This window comes from Lissotriton helveticus, chromosome 7 (genome assembly GCF_964261635.1).
Source record: "Lissotriton helveticus chromosome 7, aLisHel1.1, whole genome shotgun sequence".
Classification (NCBI taxonomy): Eukaryota; Metazoa; Chordata; class Amphibia; order Caudata; family Salamandridae; genus Lissotriton; species Lissotriton helveticus.
The window spans coordinates 312,655,911-312,671,098 of NC_136068.1; the positions used below are offsets into that span (position 1 = coordinate 312,655,911).

General features: G+C 47.0%; 1 protein-coding gene across 1 annotated transcript in view; it reads left to right on the top strand.

The window, feature by feature from the left end:
* Nucleotides 1–14,626, top strand: part of LOC144768456 (bactericidal permeability-increasing protein-like) — a 347,712-nt gene extending 333,086 nt beyond the window's left edge. Inside the window, exon 15 of the mRNA XM_078652124.1 lies at nucleotides 14,400–14,626. Within this exon, the coding sequence (XP_078508250.1) occupies nucleotides 14,400–14,438 (39 nt within the window). The 3' untranslated portion in view covers nucleotides 14,439–14,626. The remainder of the gene's footprint in view (nucleotides 1–14,399) is intronic.
* Nucleotides 14,627–15,188: the final 562 nt, after the last annotated feature.

Consider the following 15,188-nt stretch of genomic DNA (forward strand, 5'->3'; position numbering starts at 1 on the left):
ATAATACAATTTCCAATTCTTGCCAATTAGCAGGTAACCCAATTAGCAGGTAACCCAATTAGCAGGTAAGCTTGAAAGCAAGTATGGAATGTTTGTGCGTTAAAACAAGAAAGCAGGTATTCTTGTATTGGTCAATCTTGAAGCAAAAGGGCGTCACATGTTTGAGTATTGATTAAGCTTCTACAGTATAAGTTATGCAGACCGAGGTACCACAAAATTGACCCAGCATGTGGCTTTTATAAAGCAGATTTCCACTGGTGGGCAGATGTTTTAAAATCCAGAGGCAAAAAGGCCATCCACCCCACCACTTTTGCAAAAAGGGTGTGGCGTTTTCCAAAATTATGCAAAATGTCAGGAAAAGTGCGAGAAAGTACACTTAAATGATGTGAAATACACTTTAGTGCATCTCGAATGAACATTGAAAATACTGGCATATATCTCTTTCAAATGTCACTTAAAATACCTGTAAGAGGTCTGGTTTAAGGAGAAATGTCTCTAGGGATACATTTTCTGCTGTAACCTGCCTTCCATTAGACGTTTACTGCTCCGAAGCAGTCCAGTGCAACAGCAAATATGCTAAATTTCACTTTGGTGCAGTTCCCAACATTTTGCATAAATTTAGGATGGTGAATGCGTAAATTATGCAATTTATGCAACTGTAATGGAAGCTTTTCTGAAAGCCCGCTTTGCATACATCCCAGGACACTCAAATCAAGCTGTTGTCCTGTTAATGTTGTGTACAGATGTCTACCTGTGAGCATTGTTGCTCTGTTGTACTCAAAACATATGGCCTGAGTTACCTAATAGGTTTACCCATTCTGTGTCTATGGGTAAATGTGTTAATATATATGGGTCCTAGTTCACCCCGGTTAGCTCTGAAATCCCACTGCCTAACAGAAAGCATATCATCTGTATTGCCTAATGAACAACTGTTTTTTGTGGCACAGAATAAAGTTTGGGAAAACTGTGTGGAATAAAATCTCATAGGGCTTAGTACCAGTTAGAAAATTGACCTGTCTCATTTGCCATTAGTGTCTGGAACAAGTACTCAGCTGACGTTTTGATTCTTTTATTTGGATCAACAGAGGACACAAAAGTGACCACTGGAAAGTTAATTTAGTAATCACTAGTTATGGGATGGCTGAATGTAGGAAGGTGGCTACCTGACTATGGTTACCCCAGATTTTTTGCCTGTGTTTAGCTGGTTTTTTGAGTTAGTTGACCTGGTTCCCTGCTAATCAGGGCCCCAGGCCATCTGCTCTCTCTGTAAAATGGATTCCATGTACCCTAGGTACATACCAATTGGAAATGGACTCCTTGTCAGCCCCTGTAGAATGCACTATAGGTGCACAGGGCACAGGAGCCACTAAGGCCTACCAGGGGCTGCAGCATATCTTTTGCCACCCCTGGCTGGTTCTTAAATTGACACAACTGGCTGATCACTCAGCTGGGGTAAGGTGGTGTACACACCCCTTGCTTAGATATAGTATACCTATGTCTAAACCTATATCTGGACACATGTAAACCTGTGAGCCACTCCTATAGACAGGCCTCACCAATCCTGGAGGCTGGGTGCATGGTTTTTATGTGAGATGGAGCTCTAGCATGAGCTGAGCCTGTCTGCAGCCGTCGGGAACAAATCCCTAAGCTGTTTCAGGATAATGCCATACCATATACTATTAAGTGCCTTATAATCCTCGCGGTTATTTAGCAACTCTGGTTTGGCTTTATCAAAACATGTCGTGTAAGGTGTCATACGCTTTGGAATACCATCCCCTCGCCAGTTCTGGCGACGGGGATGGCATTCCACCCCTCTAGAGGGGTAAGACATGTTACTTTACTTTAATGCGGTTGATTTCTCCAAAGACCTTAAGATCCCCAAAATGGATGCCTCTGCCACAGACAAATGTCTGGACCCCTGGAGCTGACCGAAACCCAGTCAAGGGGGTCCTGGACAAAGGGTTTCCTGTCACAGGAGGGTGTCACCGCCCTCCAGACAGGAGATAGTGTATTGTAGCAGGGAGGTTTGAAAGAAACCAGACACTGCCTGGGGCGCACAAGGCTGCCCCTTGCATAATCCGGCCAAACCGGTTCTGGGGCACTCCAGCCCTCGTGCCAGGGCGGCCTGGAGCAAAGGAAGGGGGTGTATCCACCCACTTCCTGGGTCCCACCCATAGGAGGGGACCTAGCAGGTAATCACGCCCACCAGATTCGAATAAGAGTGGGAGCAGTGCCAATGCACATCAGATTTCCTGGAAGAAACATTTGAAACGATATTCTGGACCCTTCGCCCTCCATCTCAACGTGGAAGCCCGAAGAATCTCCCTTGTGGTCAAGGAGTGACCACCCTGCAGCAGCAGGCACCATCCAGCCCTCGACGTCTACTTAGTTGCAGTTCCCGCCGGAACTCGAGCGACTGAGATCGACGAGATCAAGCCTGCCCAGCTTCTAACAGCCCGATCCACAGTCCCTGCAAAGCTGAGACCCGTGGAGGCGACCGGAAGCGTGGGGCACGCCATCTTGAAGTGACCACGAGACGCTGACCGTGCAGCCCACGAGTGACCCTCGAAGCTGTACACCGGGGTTTGAGAAGCCCCCACCCTGAGCTACTCCTGAGCCGAAGTTCAGCCCTCCACACTCGACGAGTGCTGCGTGGGGCCCTTTGGCACGATTTGGCTCAACGCGTTGGCCCGGTCACTTGCCAGCTGGCTCGTGGTCCCTGTGCCGACGAACTACAAAAGAAGACTCGTGATTCTGGTTGCTCCAGATCCACACCAGCTCCCCTGAAAGGGAGCCCCGACTCTGACCTTCCTGGTCCGAGTGAGACGCCATCTTCCAATCCCGCGTGGATTGCTCTTACCAAGGCTTGTTTGCTCCAAACCGGAAGCCGACTGCACCGACGGTGAGAGCCTGCGTGGGACAGATCGTGACCTGCTCCTGGACGTCGCAGATGCCCCAGAGCCCACGTGACAGCGAAGAGAAGCGCCTCGACGACCACCTGATTGCGCCCGACATTGCCTGGTTCCGTCCTGGTTCCACCCTGGTCACTGCTGAGTGACCCAGACTCTGTCCCCTCTGCTTTCAGGTACTCTACAACTTGAGTCCACCCTTGGACTCCACCGGACACTTCGTCTTTCACCCTGCCTGCAGCCCTTTCAGCTTCAAGCACCAAGAGCCTGCGTGTCAAAACCCGACGCCACTTCGACCCTGTGCACCCACTTCCTGTGGGTGAGGTAACTTTGCTCCGCCGGTGTTCCCACACTGGTGCACACCTCTAGGGTCTGTGTGTTAAGTTTTGTTCCTCTAGGTTCAGCGGAAGTGTCCTTAAACTTTAACTATTTGACTTTTACGCACCATTGGTTAACATTGGTGCATGCGTGCGCTTTCCGCACATCTCCCGAATCCCGAGGGCCATTCCCGACTTCAGCATTGCTTGTCCTGACTGCTCCCAGCGATTCCCTAGGCCCTAGGCCTAACCACTGCTCGAGTGGCCTTTCTTATACCACTTGTTTAGTATATGGTTTGAGTGGCCCCCTGCCCTCATCCATAATTGTGCAACTTTGTATGTTTAAACAGTGCTTTTGATTTAACGCTTGTGCCCCTTTATTCATAAAGAATACTGGGGATTGTTTTTAGTAATAAACACATATATTTTTATAATATATACTTGTGTGGTGTCCTTTCATTTGGTATTACAGGATTGTATGTGGTAAAACAGCTCGCTTAACACGACCTCTTAAGTTAAGCCTTTAGGCTGCTTAGTCCATGCTACCACTAGGATAGCTTGTCTAATAAGGTTGACTTACAACCAGACACCATAAGGGGATTGTTTGGTCAGGTAGTAGGTGGTTCCAGAATTGGAAACATCCCCTACCAGGCCAACTTCTCACATTGGTGAGCAGCGGTGGGATTTGAGCTTGCTGTTGTTTTACCATTGCAATCTTTATATCAAATTGAAAGATCACATCAAGTACCTCTAGGTACATATAAAATCAAAAGCTTAGCATATTAAGTTCTACTGAACTTAGTAGTTGTAGGTTGAAGGGAGTAGCACACCCCTGACTACAACTCACTAGCAAGGTCCAGTAGGAAAACACTTAGTGTAGGTAAGTGCACCACTTACACCTCACTAGTAACCATGTCCGACACAGGAAAGGCCTCAGGGTCTAGTCCTGTGACAGTTGACCCTACCCAGGCAACTTCTGGATATGACAAACTAACCCGCAGAGACTTGATTGTCTTGTGCAAAGCAAGAGGGTTAAAAAGGGGCAGAAGCCCCACCTGCCTGACCCTGATAGAACTCCTAGAACAGGATGACTTAGAGAGGGCAAAAGCAGCTTCCCTAGATACAGGAACTGGAGGGAACCCCCCTGCAGTTGATCCCCCTGAAGAGGAGGATGATGATGACTTGGATGAGGACTCAGATGCTGGGGACTTAGAAGTACAGGATCAGGGTAGCCAGGTTCCAGTTGGTAGGCTTAGCCAGGCCAACTTGGACCTACTGGGAAATGGAGAGGGCCAGCACCTCCCCAGATCCCAACAAATGATTCTCCCAGGCAACAGAAGAGTGAGATCTCCCTCAGGAGACTCTCATCTTTCTAGTGCCTCCAGAGAATCACAGAGAAGCATGGGTGCTTCTCAAAAGCTAGAACATAGGGCCAGAATGAGGGCTGTCAAACTCCAGATAGAGAGGGAGGAGGTAGCCTTGGCTCAAGCTAGACTTGCCTTGGCAAGAGAGCAGAAATTGTGTGGCTTAGATGCCACTGGTGGCAGCAATATTCCTAAAGAGAAACCCAGGTCCTATGATAGTAGAAACCTGACAAAGATTGTGCCCCCCTACAAGGAAGGGGATGACATCCACAAGTGGATGACTGCTCTTGAGAGAGCCTGCATGGTACAGCAGGTTCCTGAGGAACAGTGGGCAGCAATCTTATGGTACTCCTTTTCAGAGAAAGGGAGAGACAAGCTCCTCACTGTCAGACATGAGGATGCAAACAATTACAAAGTCCTGAAAAGTGTTCTGATAGATGGGTTTGGCTTAACCACTGAACAGTACAGGTTCAAGTTCAGAGACACCCAGAAGACACAGACTCAGGACTGGACTGATTTTGTAGATTGTGCTACTAAGGCTCTGGAGGGTTGGCTACATGGCAGCAAAGTACATGACTTTACAGGATTGTATAATTTGATTATGAGGGAGCAGATCCTAAGTAATTGTCAGAACCAGCTCTTACACCAGCACCTGGTAGACTCTGATCTGACCTCTCCCCAAGAATTGGGAAAGAAGGCAGACAAATGGGTCAGAACCAGGATTAGGCCTAAGAATCAGGACAGTAACCAGAAGAAGGAGTCTACCAAGCCTCAAGATAAGGGTGGGGATAAAAGTAAAGAAAAGACTTCCCCAGGGCCCCAAAACTCCAAGGATGGGGGTGGGTCCCAAGACACTTCTTCAACTGAGAAAAAACCCTATTGTTATCCCTGTAAACAGGTGGGGCATTACAAAACAGACAGCTGTTGTCCCAAGAATAACAATAAAGAAAATATACCTCCAAAGCCAGCTTCAACACCTCCTGTTACTGTCAGCAGTAATCCCCCAGGAAGTGGAAGCACACCCAGGAATCTGGGTGGGTTTACTTTTGGAAATCCGGTGGACCCTGGCCTATCCAGGTCCCCATCACCCAATGATCTTGTTTATGAGGCTGGCATGGGGTTTGCCAACTTCTCTGCTTGCCCAAATACTTTGAGCAAGTATAGACAAGAACCCATCATCAATGGTTTAAGAGTTGAAGCTTTTAGAGACACAGGGGCTAGCATCACCATGGTGGCTGATGGCATAGTCCCCTCTAAGCAACTTTTACCTGGTGCCACATACCAGGTAATAAACATTGATGGCATCCAAACAAATCATCCCATGGCAGTAGTAAGTCTCAGCTGGGGAGGTGTCACTGGCCCAAAGAGAGTGGCAGTGTCCCCAAACTTGCCTGTAGACTGTCTACTGGGTAATGATTTAGAAATCTCAGCCTGGGCTGGGGTTGAACAGGAAATCCATTCTAGAATGGTAAATTCCAATGGAAAGGTTAGTGGGGCTGTAATGGCTACAGCCCCAATTCAAGATGTCCTTCCTGAAAAGGTTGGTAGGGCGGAGATACTCCCTGCCCCATCTTTAGCAAAAGCTCTTCCTGAACAGAATAGCAAAGCTGTTATGATAACAGCAGAAACCCAAACTGAGTCTCCTCCTGAAAAGGTTGGTGGGGCTGTGATGGCCACAGCCCAAACTCAAACTGACACGTGTGTTGTGAAACCTGAAATGATGGATAACTCCACACAAACTGAGAGCATGGAGGAGGAAGAGAAATCTCCCCCTCACCAGACTTTAGGACAGGATCAGCCTCCTCAGGGAACTGATCTTACCCCTGATGAAGGAACTGCCCCAGAGGTGGTTGGGCGTAGCCTGACAGAACCTCTGATGTCAGTGGACCCTTCTCAGGTGGGACCCAGTCTGGAGCAGGTAACCTGCCCCTCTCTCCCTTGCCTTAGCCAGCCCAGGGCTGCAGAGGACAAGAAGGACAGTGAGACCCAGAGGGCCCCCTGTCAAATAAAGCACCCCCATCAAAAGATTAGGTGCACCAAAACTAGTAGCCCTAGTAAGGTGAAAACTTTAAAAACTCCTGAGGGAGCCCCCTTAAAAACAGTTAGGGACCTCCCCCAGATGGATTCTGTTGGGCACAGCCGAACCTGGGACCCAAAGGGCCCAAACCTGAACTGTCCCTCCAGCAAGCCAAACAGAGGGGCCCAGCCTCCAGCTTTAGGTAGCCAGAGGTTGACCCTGAGAGCACAGTGCAACTCAGTTAAAGAAAGAAAGGCACACATGGTGGAAGATAATTGGAGGAAGCTAAGCCCTAAATTAGTAGAGCCTCACTTCAATACTCCATATCCAAACCAGCCTTTAACTTTGCATAAACACACCCAAGGTAGTGATTCCCTATGGTGGAGACCCTCTAATACCCAAAGGGTGAGGGACTGCTTAGTGGACCATGAGACAGGGGGTACCCATGCTAGTGCAGGTACTTCCTTATATGGCCACTCAGGCAATATAGGCTTACCTGGCCAAGGATAGCCTTATCTCCTTTCGTTTGGGGGGGGGTTATGTAGGAAGGTGGCTACCTGACTATGGTTACCCCAGATTTTTTGCCTGTGTTTAGCTGGTTTTTTGAGTTAGTTGACCTGGTTCCCTGCTAATCAGGGCCCCAGGCCATCTGCTCTCTCTGTAAAATGGATTCCATGTACCCTAGGTACATACCAATTGGAAATGGACTCCTTGTCAGCCCCTGTAGAATGCACTATAGGTGCACAGGGCACAGGAGCCACTAAGGCCTACCAGGGGCTGCAGCATATCTTTTGCCACCCCTGGCTGGTTCTTAAATTGACACAACTGGCTGATCACTCAGCTGGGGTAAGGTGGTGTACACACCCCTTGCTTAGATATAGTATACCTATGTCTAAACCTATATCTGGACACATGTAAACCTGTGAGCCACTCCTATAGACAGGCCTCACCAATCCTGGAGGCTGGGTGCATGGTTTTTATGTGAGATGGAGCTCTAGCATGAGCTGAGCCTGTCTGCAGCCGTCGGGAACAAATCCCTAAGCTGTTTCAGGATAATGCCATACCATATACTATTAAGTGCCTTATAATCCTCGCGGTTATTTAGCAACTCTGGTTTGGCTTTATCAAAACATGTCGTGTAAGGTGTCATACGCTTTGGAATACCATCCCCTCGCCAGTTCTGGCGACGGGGATGGCATTCCACCCCTCTAGAGGGGTAAGACATGTTACTTTACTTTAATGCGGTTGATTTCTCCAAAGACCTTAAGATCCCCAAAATGGATGCCTCTGCCACAGACAAATGTCTGGACCCCTGGAGCTGACCGAAACCCAGTCAAGGGGGTCCTGGACAAAGGGTTTCCTGTCACAGGAGGGTGTCACCGCCCTCCAGACAGGAGATAGTGTATTGTAGCAGGGAGGTTTGAAAGAAACCAGACACTGCCTGGGGCGCACAAGGCTGCCCCTTGCATAATCCGGCCAAACCGGTTCTGGGGCACTCCAGCCCTCGTGCCAGGGCGGCCTGGAGCAAAGGAAGGGGGTGTATCCACCCACTTCCTGGGTCCCACCCATAGGAGGGGACCTAGCAGGTAATCACGCCCACCAGATTCGAATAAGAGTGGGAGCAGTGCCAATGCACATCAGATTTCCTGGAAGAAACATTTGAAACGATATTCTGGACCCTTCGCCCTCCATCTCAACGTGGAAGCCCGAAGAATCTCCCTTGTGGTCAAGGAGTGACCACCCTGCAGCAGCAGGCACCATCCAGCCCTCGACGTCTACTTAGTTGCAGTTCCCGCCGGAACTCGAGCGACTGAGATCGACGAGATCAAGCCTGCCCAGCTTCTAACAGCCCGATCCACAGTCCCTGCAAAGCTGAGACCCGTGGAGGCGACCGGAAGCGTGGGGCACGCCATCTTGAAGTGACCACGAGACGCTGACCGTGCAGCCCACGAGTGACCCTCGAAGCTGTACACCGGGGTTTGAGAAGCCCCCACCCTGAGCTACTCCTGAGCCGAAGTTCAGCCCTCCACACTCGACGAGTGCTGCGTGGGGCCCTTTGGCACGATTTGGCTCAACGCGTTGGCCCGGTCACTTGCCAGCTGGCTCGTGGTCCCTGTGCCGACGAACTACAAAAGAAGACTCGTGATTCTGGTTGCTCCAGATCCACACCAGCTCCCCTGAAAGGGAGCCCCGACTCTGACCTTCCTGGTCCGAGTGAGACGCCATCTTCCAATCCCGCGTGGATTGCTCTTACCAAGGCTTGTTTGCTCCAAACCGGAAGCCGACTGCACCGACGGTGAGAGCCTGCGTGGGACAGATCGTGACCTGCTCCTGGACGTCGCAGATGCCCCAGAGCCCACGTGACAGCGAAGAGAAGCGCCTCGACGACCACCTGATTGCGCCCGACATTGCCTGGTTCCGTCCTGGTTCCACCCTGGTCACTGCTGAGTGACCCAGACTCTGTCCCCTCTGCTTTCAGGTACTCTACAACTTGAGTCCACCCTTGGACTCCACCGGACACTTCGTCTTTCACCCTGCCTGCAGCCCTTTCAGCTTCAAGCACCAAGAGCCTGCGTGTCAAAACCCGACGCCACTTCGACCCTGTGCACCCACTTCCTGTGGGTGAGGTAACTTTGCTCCGCCGGTGTTCCCACACTGGTGCACACCTCTAGGGTCTGTGTGTTAAGTTTTGTTCCTCTAGGTTCAGCGGAAGTGTCCTTAAACTTTAACTATTTGACTTTTACGCACCATTGGTTAACATTGGTGCATGCGTGCGCTTTCCGCACATCTCCCGAATCCCGAGGGCCATTCCCGACTTCAGCATTGCTTGTCCTGACTGCTCCCAGCGATTCCCTAGGCCCTAGGCCTAACCACTGCTCGAGTGGCCTTTCTTATACCACTTGTTTAGTATATGGTTTGAGTGGCCCCCTGCCCTCATCCATAATTGTGCAACTTTGTATGTTTAAACAGTGCTTTTGATTTAACGCTTGTGCCCCTTTATTCATAAAGAATACTGGGGATTGTTTTTAGTAATAAACACATATATTTTTATAATATATACTTGTGTGGTGTCCTTTCATTTGGTATTACAGGATTGTATGTGGTAAAACAGCTCGCTTAACACGACCTCTTAAGTTAAGCCTTTAGGCTGCTTAGTCCATGCTACCACTAGGATAGCTTGTCTAATAAGGTTGACTTACAACCAGACACCATAAGGGGATTGTTTGGTCAGGTAGTAGGTGGTTCCAGAATTGGAAACATCCCCTACCAGGCCAACTTCTCACACTGAAGATGGGAGAAAACAGTTGACAGCAGAGCATTCATGTTTCTGTGAGAGGAAATCTGACCAAAGTAAAATAACTGAATGACACGTGAATGTGTGTCTGCTGTTTGGTAACATGTGAAGATGGATTTCCGTACAAGCACAATACCCAGCATGGTCAGTGGCGGCTTCTCTGCTAAGGCAGAGGAGCGTCGCCTCACTGCTCAAGAAAAGATAAAATGATAATAACTTATTATCATTTTATTTTTAGTATCTTCAGGTTAGGGCAGGGCGGGGCTTAGCTCCTTGACATCAGGGAGGAGGAGTGGTAGCTGCACTCTAAAGTGCACATGACGATTTGGCTGTCTGTCTTGGCCTAGGGCAAACCCTCATGAGCACCTTGCATGTTCTCCACATAGGCTGCTTTATACCCTGGGTGGAGAACATGCCCAGGCTCCCCGTCCCCGTCTGAGCGTCAAACCACAGTGCTCCGACCAATCACAATGCTGATTGTAGCGTTGTGATTGACTATGGCGAGTATGGGTGCTTACCAATCACAATGCTGCATTGCACAATTGTGATTGGCTCAGTGGAGCCTGGGTGCTTCCTGGAAGATGCGTGGAGGAGACACGAGTGGGAGAGACAGAGGAGAGATGCTGCAATCAGGTTAGTGATTTTTTCCCCCCAGACCCTACCCCCTCTCCCCCTCACGCCACCCCTGTACCAGCCGCCACTAAGCATGGTGGATGAAAACTTTGTATGAAGTTGAAGCAGATAGTTTGTCACTGATGACTTATGTGTCCTTGGGATTCACAAAAAATTAGACTAGCAAAACACTAACCAAACTGGAAGTAGGACTCGTTAAGGAGCTCTTGATTAAGCCGCCTTTGGATGCATTAGACTAGCATGCCACTCATTTACTTGCCAATTATGTTAAATCAATGGACTGCTGACGGTGATCGTTGAAAATAAAGAAAGACAATTTTTAAGGGCAGGACAGAATGGCTATGTTTGACGTTAGACTCTAGTAGCAATTTACCTATGAGATATACAACAAAGGGTTGTGTACAAAATTCACGTAACTTGCTTTTGCGTAAATCTGAGAAAATCCCGAAACATTACACATTATTGTGTGAAATACAAATCCATCATTTAGTGCCATATTTTAGTGAAACAATTGTTGAGAGCAGCAGCTGCTTTCATTCTGGTTGAGCTCGTGTTGCGAATAGCGAGATAATTACGCGAAGTGCCATCATTTGCTCCAATACCTAAAACAATTATAACGCAAAATTCCCAAACGTACATGAATTATGCAGGCATAATTTGAATTTTGCCCCTGTCGGTTTCTAACAGGAGTCAAACAAAACTTTAGGGAAACTGCTACTGGTGACTAGAGGTAAAATTTGAATTGCATACAAGCAAGATTGATACTTTGCCCTTAAGTAGTGGATATAAGACAGGAAAAATATTAGGACATGGTAGATGTAGGAGGGGGCATAGGAAGGTCTAAGGGAAAATGACTTTAGTAAATTTCGCAATTCATGTTTGGCTAAAGTCAACTGATGGGTTACTGTATTTTTTAGAAATAGTTGAGCAAGACAGCCACCTATGTGCAGTACCAGGGTGCAGGGTAACAGCAACTGTACTTAGGCCATGCTGACCAAGGATAGGGCCAGGGACACATATACAGATGCGTATTGCCTGTCTGGTGCCACAGGGTATCCATGCAGCAAGGAACATCAAACCTATGGCTCAAATCGCAGCAATATGGGAGGCGGCATAGAATAAGAAGGATCTGCAGCTAGTGAGCTTGGCTGTCAAGCAAGTAAGGCCCTGTCAGGGGTGCAGAAGAACACAAGGGGATGCAGAATGCAGAGGACAGAGACCGCTAAAAAGAGAGGGCCCGATTCACAGAACTAACTTAAGACAAAATCCTAAACTTACTACTTTTGGTATTCACAGAAGTTAGGATTTTGTCTTAAGTTTGTCTTAAGACAAACTTAAAACAAAATCCTAACTTCTGTGAATACCAAAAGTAGTAAGTTTAGGATTTTGTCTTAAGTTAGTTCTGTGAATCGGGCCCACAGTCTTTGGTACAAAGATCCTAAATTTGCATGTTAGCGTGGATTAAGGCTGTTCATGAATTCACACACATGAAACCCATCGCATCAAGAGACCTCTGCTGGAATAATTGAACGTTCTTTATAAATAAGCAATTATAATATAATTAAATTCTGTCATTTGCCTTAGTTAAAAAAGTCACTTTTCCATGCATTGATGTATGGTATATTTTTTATTTTATTTTTTTTATTCCATGAGTGAAAATGTACCAACTAGTCACCTGTAACAGTCTTACGTTTCAACAGAGACGTCTGTTTGTTTTGTAGATAGCACTCTAGACAGCACGGCCTTTAGTGGCCTACTATAGGTGCTAACCCATTCGACATGTCTATTCATGAGACTCACAGCTGCTGAAAATAGTGAAACAGTGGGAGCCAAATATGAATGCCAGCATTATGCATTACAGGCCCGATTTAGAGTTTCGCGGGTGGAGTAAAGTCAGTCAGGGTGGTTGAGGACTTTACTACAACCACCCTGCCTTTACTCCACCCCCCAAATTTAAAGTTCATTGCAGACCGTGTGGGGAACTGTAAGCTGTTTGTAAGAACTGGTGTCAGGGCAGTTAATATAAAGCATTTCAAAAGTTTGGAGTGCTTCCACCATTGGAAACAGACTCTTACACCAAACTTTTAAAAGATTTTTCCTATCCAAAAACAAACTCCCAAACCGGGAGTTCGTTTTTGGATAAGGAAAAACGAATGGCTCCTGCACCTTGAGAGTTTTTCTTCCATGGTGTGATGGTCACTTTTTTGTTCTGACTCTCCCTCACCACCATTATATTTCTTGCAGTGACAGACAGTAAAAAAAAGAATATTCACCATCCACTCTTAATTGTGGGGATGGTCAGATGGATTTTTATCAATGGGCCTTCAGTGGAAGGTTTACGCCGAAAAAGTAAATTTTACTCTCCCCATAAACATGGTGGTCCATCTGCCTTAAAACTAAGTGGAGAGACCGGGAGTCTGGGCCGGACTGGAAATGCAAACTGGCCCTGGCAATTGAGTCGGGCCTGCTGGGGGGGGGGGGGGGAGGGGGGAGGGATGGAAAACACTGTGCAGCTGCTTTTGTTACAGGGGGCCGATATTGCAGCTATAGGGAAACGCCCAGTGCCCACTACAGCCAGTCTGGCCCTGCCGGGAGCATGGAGGACAGGGTACTGCGTCATTCTGGCAAAAGCATCCACTTGCCTTCCACTTGCCTTCAAATTCTAACTAGAGCCCTCTAACAAGATTATCAACTCTAAAACCCCAACAGAGAGGCCTTTCAGAGCTTGTAGGCACCTGGGCTTCCTTCCATCTCTTACAGATACCAGTCTTTCCAGATATATTAGATAAATTGCTAACTTACATCCAGCCTTCTCAAAGCTGGTATTTTTTGTAAGTGTTCTCATTGGAAGGTGTAAATCTTTAGCGCATCTCCAGGGTTACAAGATCTTGTAGATCTGGGGATGCCTCAATATCCATGGGAGTTGCACAAGGACACCCATGCAACTCCCATGGAACGCCTACCCTGGGCAGAGTAATGCAACACAGTGTTTTAGACTGCGCTGCGTTACTCCAGATAACTTAAAGGTTTGCGTCACGCATGTATCACGTTGTATGGTGCAAATGTGATGCAAGCCTCTCATAAAAAGGCGCTGTATGATTAACGTTAGAAGAATACTTGTTACTGCATTTTTCTTTGCTGTGAATATTCTTTGCTGAACAAGAGGCCTTTCCTTAAAGTGATAAGTGAGTCCTACTGTGGTAAGTAGTTTGATGGCTAAACCATCTTGCACAACAAGCAGCACTTGCACACATCCCATTCGAGTGAAAATGAGATGCTCAAATCAAGGTGGGGAAGCACATACACTAATGATTGTCAATATCATAAAGGTTTTACAGGGAAGGCCATTGGCTTATTTGCGTAACATTACTCTGATGGATTCCCTGACTCTACCATTGAAAGTTGATTATTGTGATCTAAGTGCAAATTTCCAGTTCTTATTGTGAAATTGAATTGCCTACTATAGGAGCACAAAGAATACACTACACAATTCATTCAAACTTTACAATTGATGCATGGTTTACCCAAGACCTTTGAATTGTGACCTTTTCCAAGAGGGAATGATGTCTATGAATTGATAGTGAATCGGACCCATTGTGTCCATCCCATTTTGTAGTTCTCCAAGCACACTATAATACTGATATGCTGACCCGTTAAAATGGCATTGGGGCGTGGGGGTCTCCATTACCCCCAGTTGAGGAGATACCCAGTCCGTCCTGACCCCTGTGTCAGTCAAATGGACGACAGGTAGGTGAAACCCCTTTAATCTGTAAGATAACTAGATCCATGAAGTTAACTTGTTGTACTTGGTAAGATCTTTGTCATTTGCCTCTCCTTGCTGACCATGTTCTTCTCCTTTTCCAGAATTTCCTCTTGTTTGGAGCAAATGTTCATTATACCTAAAGGAAAGAGAAACACCGAATCAACTGGTTCTATAAAACAATTAATAAGAAATCTTCAACTGTGTTTCGAGAGAGCAGTTTTGAGTGCAAATAACAAAGTTCTCAGGTTTACATTGGGTGTCTTGTGCTATATATGTAATCCTATCAAAGATGAAAAATAAAAAAACTTCATAAAAAACAAGTTTTACAGATGCCACCTTGCAGTGTATTCCATAATAATCATCAATGTTAGAAAATTAGAATGAGGAGTCATGTTCACTGAATGATCTGTAATCATTTCTCAGATTCACATTGGATGTCTTGTCCTGCAAATTGAATCATATCTTAGCTGAGAAAAAACTAATAGTTTACAGATTCCAGCATCGTAATATGTATCATAGCAATCGTCATAGGTAGAAAAGTTGAAGGAGGATTCATGTATCTTGGTATAATCTTTAATCAATTATCTGATCTCATTAACCATATTACAGGTAGAGTGGCCATGGGCTTAACCAAACTGTCTAAACATTGACTTGTGGATGACCATGCTTTTGCAAGCTTAGGTGACTTGCCTGACTTAATAGCTTACCTTCTAAATAAGCAAGAGCTGAATGACTAGATGGTTGAGACCACCAATTGTAGGTGTAGGAATACCTGTGCAGTATCCCTACACCCAGAATGATCTATTCCTCAGGAGTGTGTATTCCAGTTTGTACCCTGCGAAATTGGGAATGATCGTGGACATCGTCGTTTTCAGCCGTAACTCCCACTG